The sequence below is a fragment of the Ambystoma mexicanum genome, chromosome 5p, assembly GCF_040938575.1.
Source record: "Ambystoma mexicanum isolate Mex_15411 chromosome 5p, UKY_AmexF1_1, whole genome shotgun sequence".
Lineage (NCBI taxonomy): Eukaryota > Metazoa > Chordata > Amphibia > Caudata > Ambystomatidae > Ambystoma > Ambystoma mexicanum.
The window spans coordinates 127,606,016-127,629,205 of record NC_090930.1 but is presented as its reverse complement, the minus strand read 5'-3'; the positions used below and the strand labels follow the sequence as shown (position 1 = coordinate 127,629,205).

At 46.3% G+C, this 23,190-nt stretch overlaps 1 protein-coding gene across 1 annotated transcript in view; it reads left to right on the top strand.

The window, feature by feature from the left end:
- Positions 1 to 23,190, top strand: part of OPHN1 (oligophrenin 1) — a 733,935-nt gene that overhangs the window by 474,809 nt on the left and 235,936 nt on the right. The window contains exons 12-13 of the mRNA XM_069612518.1: positions 14,478 to 14,511; positions 16,228 to 16,290. Coding sequence (XP_069468619.1) covers positions 14,478 to 14,511; positions 16,228 to 16,290 — 97 coding nt within the window. The remainder of the gene's footprint in view (positions 1 to 14,477; positions 14,512 to 16,227; positions 16,291 to 23,190) is intronic.

The window sequence follows — 23,190 nt, the reverse complement described above, 5'->3', positions numbered from 1 at the left end:
GTAGAATGGGAGGACTCCATGGAATGGGTGGTTACCGCCCTTTCCATGGAATGGGAGCTTACCGCCCTTTCCATGGAGTGGGAGGACTCCATGGAATGTGATGTTACCACCCTTTCCGTAGAATGGAAGGACTCCATGGAATATGATGTTACCGCCCTTTCCATGGAATGGGAGGAGTCCATGGAATGGGAGGTTACCGCCCTTTCCGTAGAATGGGAGGACTCCATGGAATGGGAGGTTACCGCCCTTTCCGTAGAATGGGAGGACTCCATGGAATGGGAGGTTACCGCCCTTTCCATGGAATGGGAAGTTACCGCCCTTTGCATGGAATTGGAGGACTCCATGGAATGGCAGATTACAGCCCTTTCTATGGAGTGGGAGGACTCCATGGAATGTGATGTTACCACCCTTTCCGTAGAATGGAAGGACTCCATGGAATGTGATGTTACCGCCCTTTCCATGGAATGTGAGTAGTCCATGGAATGGGAGGTTACCGCCCTTTCCGTAGAATGGGAGGACTCCATGGAATGGGAGGTTACCGCCCTTTCCATGGAATGTGAAGTTACCGCCCTTTCCATGGAATGGGAGGAGTCCATGGAATGGCAGATTACCGCCCTTTCTATGGAGTGGGAGGACTCCATGGAATGGGAGGTTACCGCCCTTTCTTGCTGCTTCTAATATCCCAGTAACACTGGGATATCAGGGATTGGAAACCATAAGGAGAATCTGCCGGTAACCCTCTGGTAGCACTGGCAGGGTACTGGCAGACTTCTAATGAGGGCCTGTGTTTTACTTTGCTTCCTAGGATTTCCGCATTAGGAAACCACCTTCCTTTGGCGGGGGTTTCCTGCTTCTAGACCACTACAGGAAGAAGGCGCTCCTTCTCGTGCTACATTTTGATATGAGATATGAAGTGTTTACGGATGTTTTTCTTTCAACCGCAGGCCAGAGACTCTTATCAACATATGATGGATGGATGGTTGGCTGTACTTGCTGCTTTTCCATTGAGCTTCCTCTGTTATGACCTGATGTTTCTCCTCGAGAGACTACACTTTTTACCATTTGTCCTGTTCAAGGTTGGACGTTTTGGAATCCGCAGCTTGATTGGTTGTAGTTGCAGAGAGGCTAACCTTGGCAATGCTGCATTTTGTGGTCATCCGTGCGAGTGGTGTGGATCACATTCTAGAATGTTCTTGTGCACGTTATTCTAGAATGTTCTTGTTCATGTCACACCTGGTTTCACATAAGTAGTTAACCCTCGGGGTGGGCGGGCATTATCCGTCAGGTAATGGCCCAGGGCCTGAGTTACATGCACATGGAAGCATGGGCCCCATAGCCATTACCTCACTGGTAAGACCCACCAACGAGGGGTTTGTAGCTATTAGCAGCCCAGCAGGCTTTCCATGGTGCTAATTGCTTGGTTTTTTAAAGTTGCAAAATGGTGCAGTGGCCGTTTTAAAAACCTAGCAAAACAAGTAGTCCCTTCTCGATTTCCATGACTGCCATTGCCTGGGGGAGGGACAGCAGCAATTGGTGACGGATGAGGCAGCCTCATGTAAGTGGGGTCAGGGCTGGGATAGAGCAGGAACGTGATGAGGGAACCTGGAAGGGGGCGTGGGCCAAGAGGAAATGCAGCAGGAGGAAAGATGGCGACCTCCTGAGGTAAAGCTCACCTTACGAGCTTCCTGATTGGCTGGGAGGTGCCTTTACGTCACCTTCCGGGTGCTAATGGTCAACAATGACCTAATGTTTACATGCTTAGTGAAGGGGTGGGTGGCTTATGCCATAGCACACGCTATTGAGATGGGGGAGATCCTCCAGAGAAGCCAAGCGACCTTCATAGAATTGTCTGTGTTCAACTTCCCTGCTAACTGTCCCAACACTGAAAAACGGGTTACTTTCTATTAGCTTTAATGGGATCAGCAAACAAAACCCTCTGACTCAACCTTCTTTGGAGACTTAACAGGTGGTGAGGAGTGGCGTTCGACTGTTATTTAAATGGACAAGTTTAACAACATGTAATGCTACGAAAGCCAATCCATATGCATGTCTGAGCCTTGCCTCTTGTCCATGTAACTAAGACATCTCCTTGAAACAGCGCCTCAATGCCTCTGGGCTGTAGCGCGCTTTCCAAATCCATAAATAAATAAATAAATAAATAAATGTTCTGTGAGGACAGATGGAAAGTTGAATGCAATAACATTCCCCCCATCTGTGCCATTTTTGTATTTGTTTTGAGGCAGGAAATCCGCTGGTTGTGTTTCCTCTCTCGGTGCAGGGAAACTGAAGGTTTCTCCACCCACATTAGGGTGTAGATGTGAGTGACGGGCATGGATCCCAGTAGTCTCGCCCTGCTTTTTAACATATGCCAAGAACGGGTCTATTGTAATGTAGGCCACCTTGTTTTGTCACGCTGGCTCCCGTTACACATTTTTGTGCACAACTGAAATGGAACTGAATCCTCTGTGTGATGTGCAGAGCTGCACACGGCTTCCATGCCCAACACTGTATCACACAGTGCATGACAGGAGTCCCTCATAAGGAGCCGGAAACCCAGAATTGGTCCCAGAAAGAAGAGCCGCCCCTCTTGCTCCAGAAATGCTGAGAACACCTTTGTGCAGTGTCAGCCTAAGGTCCTGCTAAACACTAACTCCCACACTGCCGAGCAGCGGGAGGACACTCGGGTGACGGATGTGGCTAAAACGCAGCTCTTCCCCTAATCCCCACATCCTCTTAGCCTACCACCCATGTGCTCCCCACCCTCCTTCACTCAGAATGACCAGCACGCATGGCACACCTTCACTGTGCAACCTACTGTAACCACACCTACATCTCCCTGTTGTTCCACCCCACTGCTATCTGACTAATCATGTTCAACTTATCTATACTTGACTTGTATGTGCCTCAACGCCTCCGGGTTGTATGTACGCGCTCCAGTTGAAATAAATAAATAAATAAATACATGCTGTACCTCTTCACCAAGGCCCTGGTGGCTTCAGCGTCCGCGCCAGTGATGAAGCTGGGGCCCACAGCACTTCTTGAAGCTGGCAGCGGTATCCCGTCTCAGCCCACAAGCGCGTGTATGGTAGCACACCCATGGACACAGCCCCTGTCCAGCGCACCGCATGGACATCAAAGCTGTGTCACCGGCTACCCAACCTCTAGCATTGGTTAAGCCAACACCTCCCTAGATTATGATATGGGTACCATTTGTTTATGTGAACCATCGCTCAGATCTTTAATGGGGGAGGGTGATTCTGTCCCATAAGGGTTGAGGGCAGTGGGCTCTGGTGAGATGGAGGAAAGTCCATCAGAAGTTCTACTTACAAGATGAGCATCTTATTGCATTGGCCTTGGACTTGAGGGGCTCCAGTGGCCTGGATAGTTCTCAGGAGATGACCTTCAGGAGAGCCTCAGCCTATGGGAAACCCCATGTAGCTTTTCAACAGATCATTTCCAAGGATGTAGAGAAGCATCATATGACTCCCTCGGGTCAGGGGTGTTTGTCCATATACCCTGCACCATAGAGCCTTCTGGTGGGGACCTCTAGTCAACTACTCTTCCCACATTGCCCTGGGATTGGGGGAGAAAGAAGCTTGATGCCATGGGACACATGTTTGTTTCTGGCAGCCTGGCATTGAGAGCTGAAAATGCCAGTAGTGCCTTGGCCAAGTACAGCCACACCCTGTTGCGTGTGAGCTCAAACGCTATGGATCACCGCTCCATGCAGAATCTGAAAGATGGGTTAACTTCTGCCATGGAGAATGGCAAGGATGGGGCACGACAAATTCTGCAGGCTGGTCTAGACGCATTCTTTGGGGCAGGCATTGGCAGATGAGAATTTCCGGATGTCCAAACAAAACTCCTTGATATGCCATCGGACAGCGCCAACATTGTGGGGCTAAAGCCAATTATGGCGCTAAAGAACTTCAAGGCACTAATGTCAGAGTGAAGTTCTTGCTGCCCAAAAGCCTTCTGCTAATAGTATCAGTTTGGTTTTACACCTCTTTTGCCCACTGTCATTGAGGCCAGGCAGCCTCCGGGAAACGGGCCCTGTAGCGTTTTCCTCTGTCGTGATAGTTGCAGTGGAGCCCGAGAGGCGGGGTTAGTGCTAACACCGTTCTTTAAATATTCCCTTGTTCAGAGCAACTTTTATATGGACTCTGGTGGGAGAGAGGGTATCCCTGTATTTCAAGGAGTGACAGCACATCGTCTCCTACACCTGTGTATAGGTTATATCACAGGGCTACACCGCCCTCCCACCCCCTTCCACCCAGCACCCACCGACACCCCTACTTCATGTCGTTCTCCTCTTCTTGGGTCTCTTCTGTTGAAGGAGATTTGGCAACTTTAGGAGAAAAGTGCCATAGAGCTGGGGCTTGCCTCAGAGAGAGAGGGGAATGGGTTGGCACTCTTTTTCTGTTTTTTTGCCAGAGGAGAACAGGGGCATGCACCCCATCATGGATCTGGGGCAGCTGAATTTGTTCCTGCACGAGAAAGATATGAAGATGGCCCCCCTTCCTTGGCCCACATTATGTAGGACTGGCTGGTGTCAGTGGACCTTCCGAGTGCCTACTTGTGCTTGCCAATCCACCCAAAGCCCAGAAATATGCTGAGGTTCGTGGCGAGGCTCACCCTTTACCATTTCTAGGTCCTGCCCGTAAGCCTCTCCTGGGCTCCAGGCAGAGGCGTTGCTAGGGGGGGGGCTGAGGGGGCTATATCCCCGGGTCTTTTGGTTGTAGCCCCGAATAGAAGCTCACGGACAAAAACCAAAAGGTTATAGCTGGCCCCGAAACCACACCAGTCCCGACATTAGCTTAGCCCCCGATCTTGTCCAGACCTAACAACACCCCTGGCTCCAGGATCGAGCTTGTCAGCCTTTCCTTGTTTGGCTGTGGTGGGAGCACATCCCAGGAGGGCTCCTTGAAGCTTGTACCCCAGATCTGGTGTCGGTCCGCTTGCACCACACCTGTCCTCTCCTGCACAGCTTGGGCTTATCTCAGAACTTCAAGAGGTCCCAGGGACCGTTCTAAACATATGTTTGGCTGAGCCTTCTCTCTCGCAGAGTGATGGGTGCTGATATTGTAGATGGCAGAAGTCTTCCAAACCCAGAATCAGGGTCTGGCGTCGGCCTTCTTGCATCTTCTGGGCCTCATGGCTTCCTGTATCTTCAAGGTGCCGCTGGCCTTGCCTTTGCGATCCCCTCCACCAGTTCTAATATGTTTCACAACATCACTCTGCGTTCTTTTTTTACATTATGTGCTATAATGCAAAAAAGAGCACAAAGTGCTATTGTCAAATGTGTACGAGTATAGACTTACAAGTCCCATAATGCGTAACATTGTTCCCTAAGAACTGGGCCAGGAGAAAGGTGATTCTGATTATGATGTTGGGGCCAGTTGGCAACTCTGTATGCTATAAAGAAAAAAACATTACAATTAACCTCTGTGGCATTCGCTCGGGCCTATAACTTAAGTTCTGGGCTGTTATCGGCCAATCCAGCCCGCTGCTGAGGATGGTATTGCTCATAGCACCTTGGGGCAGAGAACTGTGGTGTGCATGCGGATCACAGGAGAACGGGGCATGCATATGAAAATGGGGCTCCACCCCTGATTTCGTTACTGTGGTGCAGGAGGCTGTTCCCAGCATGGAACCGGGAGTGGAGAAGAACGAGTGAAAGGTAAGTGTAGCGAAGGGCGGGGGGCAATGCGTATTTGCACCGTGGAACAGGGACGTGATGGCAAGTAGGCAAGGTGCTGGCCGCAGGAACACAGGCTTGTTCTGCGAGATCCTGCCTATGATCTGGCCATCCTATTTGGCAGGAGCCTTCTGCCAGGGTGCTAATTAACTAAATATCTCAGATGAAGGCATTTTCACTATTACATGATCTAAAATTTCTGTGGTTTTAAAGTGTCCTCCTTAATGGATTATGGAATACCATATAGGCTTCAGTCTCATTACATTGAAGACATGATAAGCCACCGATACCAGAGAGATGTAGGATGATGTCTTATTAGCTGCTGGGAGTCCTAGTTGCTGGGAGGCACTTTTGGCTAGGATCCAGAGAGACAGCCAAGCAGTAAAGTATCGGATGTTATGACGAGGGGGTGGTATACGAATTGACCGAATGACAATTGACCTTCTGCACAATTGACTGAATTTAAAGGTCAATTAGTACATATATGTGGGGGGAAACCCCCTGCAACCCCCCACCCATTCCAAAACTCCCAGAAACCCCCCACCTAAACCCCTTGTATTATTTATAATACAAAACCAACCCAATATATATATTGGACATGGCATGGGCAAGCTCTGCCACAGGAAGCCCCAGGAGAAACTTGCCCGCCCCCCTGCAAAGGTTCTCATAGGATTAGAGTACTCAACATTGAGCTCCATTGTGTGCAAGGTGATCTTCACCCTCAGTAAAGACCCTCACCTTCGTCTCCGGCCCACTAATGTGAGCAGTGGTCACTGTAAGGAAGGCATGGTATTAAACGGTAAGAAAGACACATGTGATCACAGTTCAAGGGTGTTTATTGAACATCAATTGGGTTTGAAAAACGTATATCTAATCCTAAATCTTAAGATGGGAGCAAGCTACGACCATCAATAATAACGCAGTCCTAGTCGAGTCTGTCAAAATAAAAGGGCCTATACTAATAAACCTATTGCCAATCCTTACTTCTAAATACAGATGGTGTGGGAAACAATATTATGCAAAAGAAAAGTGTTCAAGAAACGATGTCAGGATATTCAAGCCGTTGGCTACCATTTTCCACGTTTTCAATATGGGACAAGGCGGCAAACTCGAGCTTAGCACACTCTCTGGCTTCTCTAGCACGAGGATGCAGTTCAAAACCTCAACATCATGGCCTTCTGTGGCAAGGTCTCTTTGCCATTCAAAGTCTCTCATTTCAGAGAGCCTGATGCAACATGACAAACTTTAAAGTTGGAGCGCCATACAAATAAAACAAAGAAACAACTTCTCGGATGATTCACTGTTCACCCTGGGTCCCCCTCACTGGGTTCAGACCCACTTAAACACACAACCTTCAACTGGTCGCCCTCTGCCGGTACTGGACCAGATTTATCTACTTTTCCAAACTTTCTCTACTTCATCAAAATCAAAGATTTTGGACTGTGCGCAGGAATTTTCTTGACACGTCGCAGGACCACTTTGATTTACAATTACGCGTTCTCCTCTTGATATAACCATTTTCTCATTTTCACTTTTGCCACTTCTCAGCTGGATACCTTAGAGAGACCTTCAATTGAGCACCCACGTGGTACTGGACCACTCTAGAAAAGATATTTTATCTTGCTTTTAAAGTTCAGTCACTCATCAGCAGTTGAACTTTACTTGCATCTCTTATCACACGCATTTTAACAATGTTCGTTTCAGCGCTCGCCATACAATGTTGCCCCTGGCTTCAACAGAGACTGGTCTTGTATCGGTCTCCGGAACTCACCGGCTATGTTGATTTCACTGACGCTGCTTTGTTCTCGGAGCCAAGGATGGTACCATGGCAGCTGGTGCTTCTCCCGCCTTGATTTTTGACGCGGGAGGGCCCCAGGTATCTCTGACACACAATGCAGGATTCTTCAGCCTAGTTTCCTGGTCTTATGCATTTTATTCTCTAGGTTTCTGGAAAGTAACAGTTCCTTGTCGAAAAGGTCAAGGGAACGTCCCTGCTTGTGATCCCCTTCTGTTTTGCCGTCTTTCTTCTCTCGTTCAGCTGCCGTCTCAAAACTGCTGTTTCCTCGTGTGCTTTGCCCCACTAAGAGGGTGCTCTCGTGCTCCACCTTTTATCTGTGTGGGGAAGCTTAATGAAAGGCAGGTGTGTGTGATGGTCAGTAATTGCCTGACCTCGACAGACCATTGTATTGGGGCACGTCAGGTATACTGCTCAGGTGTAAGTCTGTTTTCTCTTATAGCGGGCTGTCCGTGTGAAAATGTTCATGTTGTAAAAGGGGATGGGGGTAGAGTTCCTAAATATCCTACCTGGTAGGATAGGGTAAAGGAGTTATAGGGAAGGGGATACTATGTCTCACCATCCGGCGTCCCTTTCCAGTCAATCAAATATTGTAATCTACCTCTGCTCTTACGAGAATCTAAGATAGTTTTAACCTCAAACTCTTCACCCTCAGATTCTGCAATAATAGGTGAAGGATGTGGCAAGATACGAGTTCCATCAATCACAGGCTTGATCAAACTGACATGAAAAGAATTATGAATTTTCAATTCCCAGGGTAATTTAAGTTTGACAGCAACGGGATTTAAGATGTTCTCAATAGCGAATGGTCCAGCAAACCATGGGCTAAATGTGTTTCCCCCCCCCCTTCAATCTCAAATGCTTGGTGGCCAACCAACCAGATTTCCAACCTGATACTTAGGACCACCTCTCCTATGCTGGTCAGCAAACCGCTTCATGGTTTCCTTGCTTCCTTGTAAAGAATGTTGTGCTCTTTCTAAATTTTTCCTCATCAACAGAATTCTTCCTCCTACTTCAGGGCAAGAAACGTCTAAAGAGGATTCTGCTCTCAAGAACCGACGGTGATAACCCTTATTGCCAAAGAAGGGAGTCATCTGGGTGGAATCTTTGGTAACATTATTATAACTGAATTCTGCCAGCCAAACAAAATCAACCCAACTATGATTAGAATGCAGAAAACACCGCAAATATTTTTCTGGCTCCTGGTTAACCCTTTCAATGAGGACATTGGTCTGGGGATAATATGCTGAAGACAAACTTACTTCCATAGCTAACTCTTTACAGAAAGCCCTCCAAAATGTCAATACAAATTGAGGCCCCATATCAGAAATAATTTAAATTGGTAGACCATGCAATTTAACTACATTTTGCAGACAAATATTCAACAAGCTGGTTGCTGTGATCAACCCTTCATAGGAATCAAATGTTCTGCCTTAGTTAAATGATCCACCACCACCAAAATGGATGTACAACCCTGATCTTCAGGCAATTTCACAATATAATCTAAAGATATTGTATGACAAGGACATGGTGGACTGGCAAAGGGTTCAAATTATCTGCCGGTTTACTTTATTCTTCTTTGGCTTGTGCACACACCTCACAGGTTCTCATGAAATTCAGCACATTTGTTCTCTTACCTTCCCACCAAAAATGTTGTCAAATAAGTTCCAAGGGTTTTTGGTAACCAGGATGTCCTGCTAATCTTGTCTCATGACATTCTTTTAAGGCCACTTCTCCAATGCCAGCACTAGGGAAATAAAGACAAGCATCAACCTTCAGCAATCCGTCCTGAATACTTCTGATGGGATCTCCCCGAACTCATTTGTGCATTTGTTCCCTGGTCATCTGTTGTTTTACCATAAGTCGAAAGTTCAACTTCTCAGTTGATACTACAACAGCGAAATGTTCTGCCGCCAATAAGGGAGTCAAACGGTCTTCTTCATTCTTAAGACTCCCCGGAAACTGTTGTGAAAGTGCATCCGCTTTGCAATTTTTTCTTCCCGGCTTGAAGATGATAAGAAAGTCAAACTCTGAGAAAAACAGAGACCCTGGAAGTTGTTGTGGAGTCATTGTTTTGGCAGATTTAAAAAAAGAAAGCAAATTGCTGTGATCAGTGAGAACAGTCACTGTATGCCGTGCCCCTAAAAGGTAGTGCCTCCATTCTTGAAAAGTCTTTTTAATGGCTAATAGTTGTCGATTAGTTATGGTGCATTTCATCTCAGTGGGAGCCAACTTCTTAGAAAAATATGCTACAGGGTCCAATTGTCCAGTCATTTGCTGATGTCTTTGTGATAACACGCTCCAACTGCACCATTGGATGCATCCGCTTCCAAATAAATTGGTTGAGCAGGATCTGAATGAATTAAGATTGGACCTGCAGTATTTTTTTTATTTTTTTTTTAAATCCTGAAATGCCAATTCTGCTTGTTCCTACCACTTAATTTTCACTCCCTTCCGAAGTAAGTCTGTTATAGGTGACACCTTTAAAGAAAAATCCTTCATGAACCGCCGGTAAAAATGGGCAAATCCCAGAAAGCTCTGTACTTCCTTGACATATGTTGGAGACATACGAACATGCATCTGCAATCCCTGGGGTGATATCACAAACCCCAGAAATACAACCACATCCGTATGAAATTGGGACTTCTCCAATTTTGCAAAAAGGTTATTGTCTCGCAATTTCTGCAAAACTCTTTTCACATGCTCCAGATGCACCGTTTCATCTGGTGAATAAATTAAGATGTTGTCGATATATACAATAACAAACACATCCAAATATTCATGGAGGACCTCATTAATGAAGATTTGAAAAGCTGCCGGGGCGTTGCACAAACCAAAGGGCATGACCAAATATTCGAATAGTCCAAATTTAGTTTTAAAGGCAGTTTTCCACTCCTCTCCTTCCCGTACCCTTATGAGATGATAAGCCCCCTGCAGATCCAATTTGGTAAAGATAGTTGAGCCTTAAATGTGATCTAGATTAGCGGGAGAGGGTTCTTAATGGTAATATGGTTTAGGGTCCGATAGTCAAAACAAGTTCTCAATGTTTTATCTTTCTTAGGGACGAAGAAGAGTGGTGACGCTGCCGAAGACTGAGAAGGTCTAATAAAACCCTTAGCTAGATTTTCTTCTAGATACGTTTTCAAATGCTCATTTTCTTTTTTCTGTTAAAGCATAAATCCGACTATAGGGAATAGGTGCCCCAGCTTTCAAGTCTATTTTACAATTGTAAGATCAGCCTCACCTTCATCAAAAACGCTCCAATACTCCTCATAACACCTAGGCAACTGCCCTTTGGCTGCTCCAATACTAGCTTCCACTGTGCACCTTCAGCCAACTAGAATGCTTCACTGCCTTCTCCCCCATTGGTTTCCAACAACTACCCTCTGCATTTGCTCTCTCCCTCCAAAACAACGTAAAGAACAAAAATGTGAAACTAAACTGACCGTCCTCGTCTCCCAGTCTACTGACGGATTGTGTGAGGTGAGCCAGGGCACTCCCAAAATAAACAGTTGAGGTGCATCAATCGGTTCTAAAGCCAGTTCTTCCTCATGCCCACTTTCTGTTTCCAACCACAGAGGAATGGTCTGATGAGTAATTGGTCCTGAATAGAGTTGTGTACCATCAACTGCCCGAACCTGTTCCGGACAAGTCTTTAATCTCAACGGACTACCAAGTGACTTGGCCAAACCCCAATCCATGAAGTTTCCTGTGGCTCCAGAATCTAACATAGCTGGTCCCTTTCCCTTAATTTTTTCTTCCAAGAACAAGCATACATTTAAGGTGATGTGAGGAACTGCAGACTGCCCAGAATTTGCAACAAGTTGAGTGTTGGGAGTTGACAATGGTATCTTGCGGGCAAATCTGGGGCAGTCCTTAGGTAAATGACCTACTCTGCCACAATACATGCACAATCCTTCCCTGGCTCTCTTTTCTCTATCCTATTTAGTCAAAGGACCTATAGTTTTGGAATAAACCTCCTTATTCCCTAACGAAGGTCTAAACTCCCTACTCACCATGCCTCCTTTAGGTCTTTCAAGTCTAACATTCGGCTTAACTTAATGGAAAGCTCTCTTACGCTCGCCTCTGTGTTCACTCAGCCTGAAATCCAAGTGCATGACCAAAGTAATTAAATCCTCCAAGACGATGGTCTGTCTACAATGGTGGACAAAGCATCCTTGAGTTCTTCCTGCAGCCCTCTATAAAATAATGTTGCTCTCTTTACTTCAGGCCACTTAGTCTCAAGCACCAGTGACTTAAACTGTGTGGTGTAATTAACTCAATCCTTACTTCCATGTCGAGACTCAAGCAACTCAGAGCTCACCTCCTGAGACACTAGCTGCCTGTCACACAGTTCACTAAATTCCTTCATAAATCCTTCAAAATTTTCCAAAATGGGACTTTGCTGACTAACCAGTAAGACTGACCAAGCCGCTGCATCCCCAATAAGTATGACAGAATAAAGGCTGCCTTCGAAGTTCCTGTAGTGAACACCCTAGGACAACAAAGGAAATGTACTTGACACTGAGTAACAAACACAGAAAATTGTTCTGAATCACCCCCATAGCGTGCAGGAGCCGCCAGAGGGATGGGGAGGTGACATTCCCTTCTCCTAACCAACATTTTATTCTTGCTCCTAACCTCCTGCTCTTCCTCTTGAGTTAAATTCTGTGGTCCTAAATCCTCTGCCAAATCATCCGGTAACAGAGTTTCTTCTGCTTGCAAAACACAAATCTTTTCAGTAGACCTTCCACCTTCTGATTCATAAATTAATTTTCATTCCTAACTGCCTTTAACTCTTGCCTAATTTCTAACAAAACCTCCCCCAACAAGCTTAGAGAGAAACCTGCGGGGTCCATATCAGCTCGGACAGAAGATTCACTTTGGGCCTTTCATACTCACAGGTTCCTGCTTTGCCTTCTGTAGGAGCTGCTGAACCCCACAGCCCCTCTCCAGCTGTTCTGTGCCCCACTTTTGATTTACAGGGTCGTTCAGATCAGGTGGGGGGAAACGGGAATGGGACAAAATAACAACCGACACAGGAACTCTTGTCGCTTCTTATTCGATGCCCTGTATGGGAATCAAAGTAGTTAACACATTGTTGCACATTTATTTCAAAACTAACACCATCTATTCAACTAAGGAACTGAAAAATACCTGTGTCCTCCGCCACTAGCTTGGAGGAAATTAATATTTGTTTTTGTAATGTTTATTTTGCTCTTAAAAACCGGAATTTCTTAGGAAGATAGCTTTTCCTTTAATTGCACCTTCCAACCATTTGAGTGACTTGTATTGCCAAGAATATTGTTAAATTCAATTAAATTCCTTTTAAGTTTCAAGTGAGTTAGCCTTTGTTGCAAATTCAAGTGCTTAAAATTGTAGTTTCATATTACTTACAATCTACTGCTAGTTTTACTTCAAATTAGTATTGTATTGAAAGAGAAAAAAAGGAAATTAGTTAATTTACAAGCTTAAAACTACTACTACTACCACCTAAGATGCACATCTCTTACTACATTTCCCAGAGTTCAAACAAAATGGCCACCCGCACTTAGTTTGCGCATAAGGCGTCATCGGGATTACTCCGGCAAACAGCCTACTAGAGCGCACACACAAGTCATTTTATAGTTTTCTCCACACGCATGGTTTTACAGGTAATTGCTGCTCCTGTTTCTTAAATAGTTTTGCATATAATGAAGACTGCGCTTCCCCGTATGTGATCCAGAGTGAAGCTGTGAATAACCTGCGGCTCTCAAGTCACTTACAAAACTTCAACAAAGTGACCGGGGTAAACATTACGGCTCTCTGCCCATTGCGTAACACACAACCAAGGGAAAGAAATATATATAACGTGAAGGTGAAGTAAAGGGGATTCCTTCACTGAGCCAAATCGAAACTGTTCAAAAGGAATACTTTAACGTGAAACTCCAAATAGCATTGAATTGAATCTAATCTTCTCATGCGCATCGTGAAATGCCTAATACATTGAATGTTACTGTTTTCTTCATGTGCAGCGTTCACTGACAACTTTCACTGTTCTAAGCTTTCCAAGTTCAATAAAATAGCTGCAAGCTTGCCAACAAGCTGCGCTCCCACCAGATTTCAGTAGACAGCAGACAGCCTCATTCATGCTTCCTCTTCTGTCTTCTGTCTTCTTATGAAGGCCTAAAGGAGCAAAACTAAAACATGACTGACTTTCCTAAAAGAAATGATGAAAGGCAGTTTAGAATAGACTGCCAGTACAATCTGCCCTCAACATTCTAAATTAGATCACTGCTGAGGGAATCCACCATCTTGGCCTGGGTTTCAGACCAATCCACCATCTTGAATGTTCAACTCTGCTGATCTCTGAGGAAAGGCATTAAGGAAAAAAGATAACCATTTTGCATTGCACATAAAACCACAACCCTCCAACTTTTGTGCCCTGTTTACTCTGTGTATTATCCTAGTTCTTTGCCTAACTCTTCCCGCATGATCCTTGATGTCCCTGACACCCACTCCCCCGAGACCTCCTCACCCAGGTGATCCTCCCGCACTGGTCCATCCCCAGGAACTGGATCCAAAAGCGATGGACGTGTCCTGGCCACCTGGATGACAGATCCCCAGGAACTAGTGGGTGAGACACCTTCTGGTTTCTCACATCTCCTACCACACAATAAAGACCACTGTTGGGGGTTCTAACACTTCAGTAGCATGGGAAGATGAAACTAGATTAATATTCAGCGACATAGATCACTTAATCTTATTGAGTTGTGTGGCCCATCGCATCTGTCCTCACTTCTCATTTGAGTGCAAATGTTAATGTCCTATGATGTGACTAGCCAGTAGGCATCTCTGTTTTTTGAGGGCCCCTCCATTGATGTCACTACTGTAAGGAACCCATCAATTGTGATTGCACATGCAGAAAGGCTGAAGTGTGTGGCAGGCCATGCTGGCTGGAGAGCCTGCGTTACCACAATTTAATCTGGGTCTATTCTCTTCTAGATATACCACAGCCCCATCACGAAGCGAGAGGACAGTAAGTTATGTGTTTCATTGTGTCTCGATATGACCATCACTTGTGTTTTACTGTCTATGGCTGTGTCAACACTTGTTTATTCCTGCCCCTGTGTGTGTCCTTCATCTGTTTTTTGCTGTCTGTGAATGTGTTCCTCTTGTGAGTTTTATCTTTTATGGATGTATAAGTCACTTTTGTTTCACTGTCTGTGATTGTGTCCATCATTAGTGTTTTGCTACCATTGGATGTGTCCATGGTTTGCTTTTTACTTCTCATGGATAAGTGGCTTGTGTTTTGCTGTCTGTAGGCGTGTCCGTCGTAGGGCACTGTGTGTTTGGTGACTGTAGGCTTGTTGAAAGTGCCTTGGTGTGCATTAGTTCTGAATTCAACATGAAAGGTAGTCATTTAGTAGCAGTGTATGGCAGGAACACCAGCAAAAGAAACAGCTGATAGAAAACAGGAAAATGTTGGGAGAAAATAGAATGGATAAAGAGAAGCTGTAAACTACCTTTCTCTTTGCTTTTCTAAGGATTTCCTTGAAATCAAACGTGGTGCATTCCACGTATGCACAGCTGATGGAAATAGCTGGCAGTCGGTAGCCTGTACAGCAGGCCTCTGGATATGGGGGGTGTCTGGTTGGTGACAGCCAATGATGATACCAAGAAGATCAGGTTTGGCTGAAGGTATGAGGCTAGTGCTCAAAACTAGCCCAGAAATGTTAGTAGTTGTTTGACTCGACTCATTAAGGAAGGTGTCTGCAACCTTTTGCTCACCAGATGTTTTGGACTACAACTCCCATCAACCATAGCTCAGAAAGTCAATGGTGAGGCATTATGGAAGCGCTAGTCCTAAACATGGGCTGAGGGCATGATCATCCTCTGATGACATTGTGGTTGGCACATGTCTGACATGGGATTTCAGCTCCTGCAAGTTTGACATGGTGTACTGCTTTGTGTACAGGACTCCATTCAGACTATTAAAGATGCCACCTAAATGGCAGAAGTGCTCTCTACCAGACCACTTAAAGGAATAGTGTGCTCAAAAATGTTATTGTCTAAAAAGATGGCCCATAATCAAAAATATATATAAAAAATATTTTTAAACAAAGTCCCTATGTAAAGTTTTGAGCAAATGAAGCTCAAACTCAAAGTTTTGGAGCACTAGGAGGCATCCATTTCGTGAAATGGATGAGCCTCCTGTGCTGCCCTTTTGGCACTAATGAACCAAAGGCCAGCCAGCTGTAATAAACAAAACCTACCACTGGGTGGCTTTTGCTTCATTGGTGCCAGAGACCAGAGAATGCAGGCAGGAAAGCTGCATCTAGGTAAGTGCTTATTTCTTTTTTTAAATAAGCACTGCAAATATAAAAGCTGTGGTTTTCTTTCTAAGTTTTCCGAGCCCTTCATACAACGCGTTGCGCACAACATCCTGTTGTACGAAGGAAAATCCTTTGCAAAGATGGCCGCAATGGAAAGGGAAGGCTTTGTGAGCAGAGCAGAAGGTGCGGTTGCGGTGGCGAGTGCCGTCGCAACTGAATTAAGGTAAATTGGGGGTGGGAAGAATAAAAAAAAAAAAAAAAGAAAATGGCTGTAGAGTGGGGGGAAGATGGCGGCGGGGGATGCCGGAGGTTCAAGCCCGCGTTCCTAGCCACCTGATTGGCTGGCACCCCAAGCCAGGGTGCTAATAAAACTGCCTGACTGTCCAGCATTTAACTGTCTTTCTCTTTTCCTTGCGCAGTGGAGCTCAATGAAATCGGCTTCAAGTTTGTAAGGAAGTGCATCAATGCTGTGGAAACGAAAGGTGAGATGGCCGTCTGGTTCATGGTCTTTAGAGGCTCTTGTGTAATCTGCTAATGCCTGTCCTTACTATGGTGCTCTTTTTCTGAAAAGAAGGCATCAGCCTCTGCTTATTTGTGCCAGGCAGGGGAATGAACCAGAGTTGGTGCGTGCAAGGACACTGAGAGCAATGGCCTGGGCTGAATTCTCCGATCAGTGGCGTGTGAGAGTGGTAGCACACACACGGAACCAAGGAGCTGTATAGTGCATGACGCACACCAGAAATGATTGTATTACGGCACTCACACCACTTTCAGATGAGGAGTGTCTGAGTCACTGAGTTATGCAATACATTGAGCCTCTATGTGATCCCGCACACCCCACAGGCACATGCACCTCTTTCTACGGAGAGAGGCAGAGTGAAGGTTTGACGCATGCTTGGGACCTAAGCATTCCACACTGCTCGATGGAAGGAATGTCCTACATTTCGCTCATCGGTTAAAATTTTTCTTTTTTTAGAGCTTTTGTCGCGCTTAAGATAAACATTACAGAATAAACACACACGTGCAATCTTGCATACTGACATGCCGTAACGAAATAAGCATGAATTACAGAAGTTAGGGAGCGCCTCGGCTGTGAACGAACATGGCCCAAATACCCTGTTCTATGGAATTTGTTCCACTCAGGAGGGTCTACAACCACGTTTTAGGTTACTGCACCTTTAAAGAGAAGAAATATAAATGTGCACATCCGTCTGGTCCCAACCGCAAGGGCAGTCCAGCACCGAAATGCTAGGCAATTCTCCTCTGAACAAGAGTACAATCAGCAACCCCAGACACATGTTTCGGCCTTGTCAGGCCTCATCAGTGAGGTGAAGCTGAGCATGTATGTATATGACTGACCAAGACCCACCACTATATCATACAAACTGTCAAGTATGTTCCTCAATCAACCACTTGTAACAAACAAATAGAGCCGTTTCTTTAAGGCCATGCCTCATAGGGAACAGCCTGTGCCGACGTTGCCTACGGAAGATGAGCTCCATGACTAAATACTCTGCTCCTTAATCAGTAGAAACACTACCACATTACTACACAGGGCATGGACACATTCAATAGGGCGTGGAGAGTAGACAAACCGAGGGAAGGGAAAAAGGGTGGGGGGAAACGATTGGTAGAGTGAATTGTAAAGAGCGTTGAATCCTCCCAAGATCTCCTCATATGGCTCCTGAGATTCTCTTCCATTATATTTGATCTTTCTTCACCAATAACAGACACCTGCTTTCTAGCCAATCATTGCATGACGTTTTCTATGTAGTGTCCCGCATCTTTAATATTTCTTTGTTGGCTACAATAAGAGCCTGGTATATCCAGCGTACCGACCCATGGTTTTGGTCCAGCCACAGTGGGAAGATTATCCCCATTCCTTCCAAGACGCATATCCAGAAATTCATCACTGGATCACAAGTCCAAAACATATGCAGTTCCTTCACATGGCATTTTTTACAAGCCCAGCACTCATCTGGGGTGCTCAGTCTGCATCGGAACATTGTCACTGGCGCCGGTATTGCTGATGATTTTCTGCTGGGTGAGTCTACAATTCAGGTCGACCTTTTTGCGCTTTAAATGGGCACAAGTGTTCGACCAGCATCTCCTGTCAACACTAGAGCCCAGCTCCTCCCTCCAGCCATGCCTGTCTCCACCCTCACATACCTCACCCCTTACAGTTGAATTTATTAACCTCCGTAGTATAGATGCCAACAGATTATTGCATGCAGAGAAGTTCCCCAGAACCTATGAAAAAGGGCAGATATCTCAGAATATCTACCCCATTTGTTTATTCAGAGCTGATATTTAAGCAATAAGACCCAAGCCGATGGGGCATTACCGAGTCAGGTAATGCCCCGGGGCCCATAGTTATAGGCCTGAGTGAAGTGAGGGCCTTAATGAAGGCCCTGGGGCATTACCTGACTCGGTAATGGCCCTGCGGTGAGGGACTTATTGCTATTAATACCCCAGCCCGCAAGACCGGGGTACTAATAGCATTTTTTCTGTTCTGCAACGCTGCAGCATTTCGGAACAGAAAAAAAAAGTCAAAGAAAATGGCCGCCGGAGAAGGGAAACTGAGTCCGTTTTCCCTTTCCATGGCTCCCGAAAAAAGGAGAAATCGGAAGGTAAGTGGGGTTGGGAGGATGGGGAGGGGCTTGCTTGCAGGGGGCAGGGGAGGAAAATAAAAATACTTACCTGAATCCCCAGTGGTGGACAATGACAGCCTCCAGCTGTGTGGAGGCTCGAGCGGGGCTGGGCCCGTTTCGAGCCTCCTCATTGGCTGAGGGGCTGCCACGCCCCCCTGCCGGGAACAATGCCAAGGAATCCCGGCCGATGGATTCCCGGTCGGGTAATGCCCCGGCGAGGACAATCGGAATGTTTGTTACATTATGGTTGACCCTCGCCGGGTACTAATTAAGTTTCAAGAACTTAAGACAGCAGAAAGTTGCCAAACCATATGTCGCTCCTCTTATTGATATCGACTTTCCTACATCGAATTCAGTTTTTTATTGTGGATCTGAGGTCTTGGGTGACCCACAGTTTCACCCATGCCCCTTACCGCAATTTTGAATTCTGCAATTGGATGTGCCACGTGTGGTAAAGACACATTTTTGTTCATTGATAAGAGTGTTTGCTGTTTCACCAAAAAAATACAGAACGTTCCTCAACTCACCCTTGCTTCGTGACCCCTCTCTCTCGAAGCCGTTTGCTCAGGCATTTCAGCGATAGTGCCTCGAGATACCTCCTGATGTTCGTGTAGCAAATCCACCATCTTTTGGAGGATACACGTAGCAATGCCACTCCTATTTTTCCCATCGAGCGACACGTTCTTGAAGATCTTCTCAATGGACCAAGCCATTTCTGGGATCCGGCGACTGTGTTTGACTCAGAGGCCTAATAGCCCCATGAGCTCACTCCATCATGTGCAGTCGGCTTTACATGTATCTAAGGCCAGCCTGATGTTTCCCCCTAAGATTCCCTAGAGATCTTTATTCATGGGCCATTCTGCCCAATGAGAATGGCCATACAGTTCTAATCATCTCTGCTGAATTGCAAAATCTTCTGGCCAACTAGAATTCGCTGCTGGCCACATTTGGGGTGAGATGGATCGCGCCCCCATTTTCCCATTCCCCTCCAAGGTACAGAAGCAGAGGCTTCTTTTTATTTATTTTTTACTTTACCAAGGTCTACTTACGAGTAACAACTTTTTTCAGTGAAGATGCACCTAGCAAGTGAGTAGGGGGGGCGGAGGTGGATCGTGCTTGGCTTTGTGGGGTAGAGACTGCTCACCGCACAGTCTACTCTTGCGTCAAATATTCAGAGCCCGAGTCCAGCTATCAACTGAGTCTGCAGCAATCCTCCCTGCAATGCTGCCCTCCCTTGTATACCTTGTAAAGTACAGAGTCCTTTAGATATGAAAAATGTAGAAAAAGTATTTAAAAAATATGTACAGAGTCCATACAGTGCACTGTATTAAAACGCTACATATCAACAACCTTACTTCTGAGACAACCTATTCAGAGTAGTCTCAGGGTCTCTGCTGCTCGCCCTCAATGCTGAAGGCGAGCGTCCCCAACCAGCACGATCCTCCCCGCAATGAGAGACAATGATGTACTCTCCCAGAATGGGATTAAGGCCAAGACAAAGTGCGGGTGAGCTTAAATGGGAGTTTATCAGAATAGGGCATGCAAAGAACTCTGCAAACTCCGAGAGCGCTCTGTCTGACAATAGCAAAGACAGGCGTATATATTTACAAAAAACGTCATAAAACCCTACACACTATAGGGGGCACAAGTTCAATGGGATTGGGTGGCGACGACTAGCTATAGGTGCTGCTGCGATGTGGTTGGCCTTGGCTGGAGGACGTCACTGGTCAGCCTCGTGGGTTGGGCTGGGCCTGGTGGGTCAGCTGGGTCCATCTGGGCGGTGTTGTTGTGCCATTGTGGCCAGTGTCAGAGATGAATGTCTTTTCCTGACTTCTTTGCCCTGGGCCATGCACACCGCAGTCATTCAGTCATTTGCAATATTATTCTCTTTAGTAAATCTCCCAATAGGTTATGCTACAGGTTAATGCAACACAGGAGGAATGCACCTTGAGAGGGGTTAGATGGCGATTCATCAGTACATGGTTACCAGTGTCCTGTTGACCGGGTACCATAGGTCGTGGGGCTGGGTCTCAGGGCATGGGACAGACGGTACATGTCCTCCTGTCTTGTTAGAAGTCGTTATGAATGTGTTGCTGTAATGTTGCCATAATATTGGGTGTCCTAATTTTACAGGGGCCATTAACCTAAGGTGATCCGGTGGGTTGTGGGGTGTAAGAGAGGGCACCTCTGGAGTTGTGTATTCAGGCGGAGGTTTACTGCTGGGCTGTAAATAATGCAGGTGGCGGGCCGTGGCCTTGGGTGCTGCAGAGGGAACTACAAATCTTTGAAGCGGCTCCAGCCTAGTTGGGGGAGGTGGAGCAGCGCGGCGCGGGCCTCTGCTCTCTCGTCTGGCAGGCTTCGCAGGGAGGGAGGGGGAATGGCCTTGCATATATTCACAAAGGTATCTTCCTCGTGTGTTGCCGATTTTAGGTGAAAGCATCATAAACATTCGCATACTATACAATACTCATTGAATCATTCCAAAGCTTACATTTTAACTTTGCTAATGCCTCTCAAATATAGCCAGTCCGAGCACATTATTTGTACACTATGTTTTAACAACTACAGCATTTTGTTATATGCATATACATTTGCAGTAAGTGAGGTAGTAGCGAGGTTGGTGGAGCGCATAGAAAACGACTCGCCACCGTACGTGATGGTAGTGGCACATAAGGGGCTTGGACATACACACATGAAGGGTGCATTCTCGCGCGCCCTTTACATGAGCCCTCAATATGGTTGCATTTGTCTTTCTCTGCACTCTAGCAGCATTAGTTCGGTTATGGCGCGGGACCGTGGGCTGTAAACTTTTCAATGATACGCATAACAAATAATCCCCCGGGACGCTTTCACTATTTGTACAGGTTTTTTAGTCAAAGAGGTTTGTGGAGAAAATGCGTCCATTGCAGGTAGTTTTGTCATTAGTATTTGGGAACTTTTGCTTTTATCTGAGGGCCATTTTACAGTTCTCTTCCTACCCAGGCTCTGCTGGACGGGTCATGCTGGGAGCAGCGATACATTGCGGAAGGTGAAGTGTTACAGTGTTGATATCTTACACTAGCTCATGTCCGTCTTGTTTGTGGGAACGGGCTCACAGCGGATCTGCCAGGGAGCTGCGACCACAGGGATAATTGAAACTCTCCAAAGGTGGGGGTCGCGCTGCAGTGCGCCGAGCTCACACCATCGTTATTAGACAAAATGGTTTCTGAGGCCTAGCTAAATTCAATATGTGTGGGCAATGTCTTCAGCAGGTGAGCCATCCACCACCTGGGCCCTGGTGGTAAGGAGGGGACGCCTGATGAGCCATGGCCCTCAACGGGGGAGGGGATGTAGGCAAGGGGGGTCTTTTGGACCAATCCTCCCCTACAATGTTCTTTTCTCTTGCGCTCTTGTGTCATTGGTCTTGCAGGCAGGAGCAGACAACAGTAAACTGTGGCGGCACCAAGGTCTTTTATAGGGCTGGGCTGCTTGTCCAAGATGCAGCCCAGCAATCGGAAGCAATCAGAAGCTTTCGCAAACTTGGGCCACGCCTGCCAGGTGTGATCCAGGCCTTGGTGACCACCTGTCCAGTCAGGGGAGGGTGGCCCCTTAAATTCAGCTCAGGAGGGCTTAAGACCATTGGATGCATCCCTACTGTGGGGAGTGCCATTAAATTAATGTGCCTGTGCCCCGCAGTGTTTGATAACCACCTGGTGGGTGGTGCTCTTGGCACTCCCCTGTTTGTCACGGGAGTCCTTACAAGCAGCAGTGGTCTAAGGGCGCGGAGCGCCAGTCAACCCTCATGAAGGGTATTTTCCGTTGAGCCCACAGCACTCCGCTCGCGCCTCTTACGTTTTTATTTATCTTACAGAGTAAAGGGACCCTCACGTGGGCATGCACGAAGGTCCTTTACTCTAACCTTCTGTCCCCGGTGCGGTGCTCGCGCCTGGGATACAATTCCTTTTTTTTCTTCATTTCTGGCTACGCGGCACAGCTTCACGTGCCGGGGATCCTTTTCTTTTATCTCTCGCATGGGGGTTACATATATTTATGTGGATAGAATAACCAAAAATAAAATTAAAAAAGCCTTCCGCTCGGCATTTAAAGATGAAGATTCCTTCTTCAGGAGAAAACTAGCACACAATATATGATCTCCTAGCCAGCAGGATGGTCTCTTTCCATAATTCTTCTCAAACTGTTATCTGTAACTGCGACAGACTCTCAGTGAAGCATTCACGCGTTTCTTAATCTGTGGGGCACACACGTGACGTGACGGAAGAACCCGTATACAATGTTTGTTTGCATTCTGGAGTGTTTGAGGTATGATTGTGGCTCATGAAACATATGGGTATTACTGTGTCATTCAGATGAAATATAGCCAGGGTTAAACGTACACATGGCCTGTGCTGACAGTCCACTAACAACAGAAATCCCAGTATCACACGCAGTGCTTTATGTGGGATGAGAAATCTAAGGAGGGCCTTAACAAGGGGGCCGTAACCCAAGAGGTGGGCGTTGACTAAATAGCAGCGGGCGTGTATTCCCACAAAACAACAAATATACAGTAATTTACAGAAAATGATTGATGGGTTTCAGTGTCAGAATTTTTTTTACCTGTAATGTAGACCATTGTAGTTGATACATTTAGTAAACGGGGTGTGTGTGTGTGTGTGATGCATACATGTATAGTGAAAGTATGAAAGTCCATTGGAGCCAAGTCACACATTCCACAACGCCACCTAGTAGCCGTCG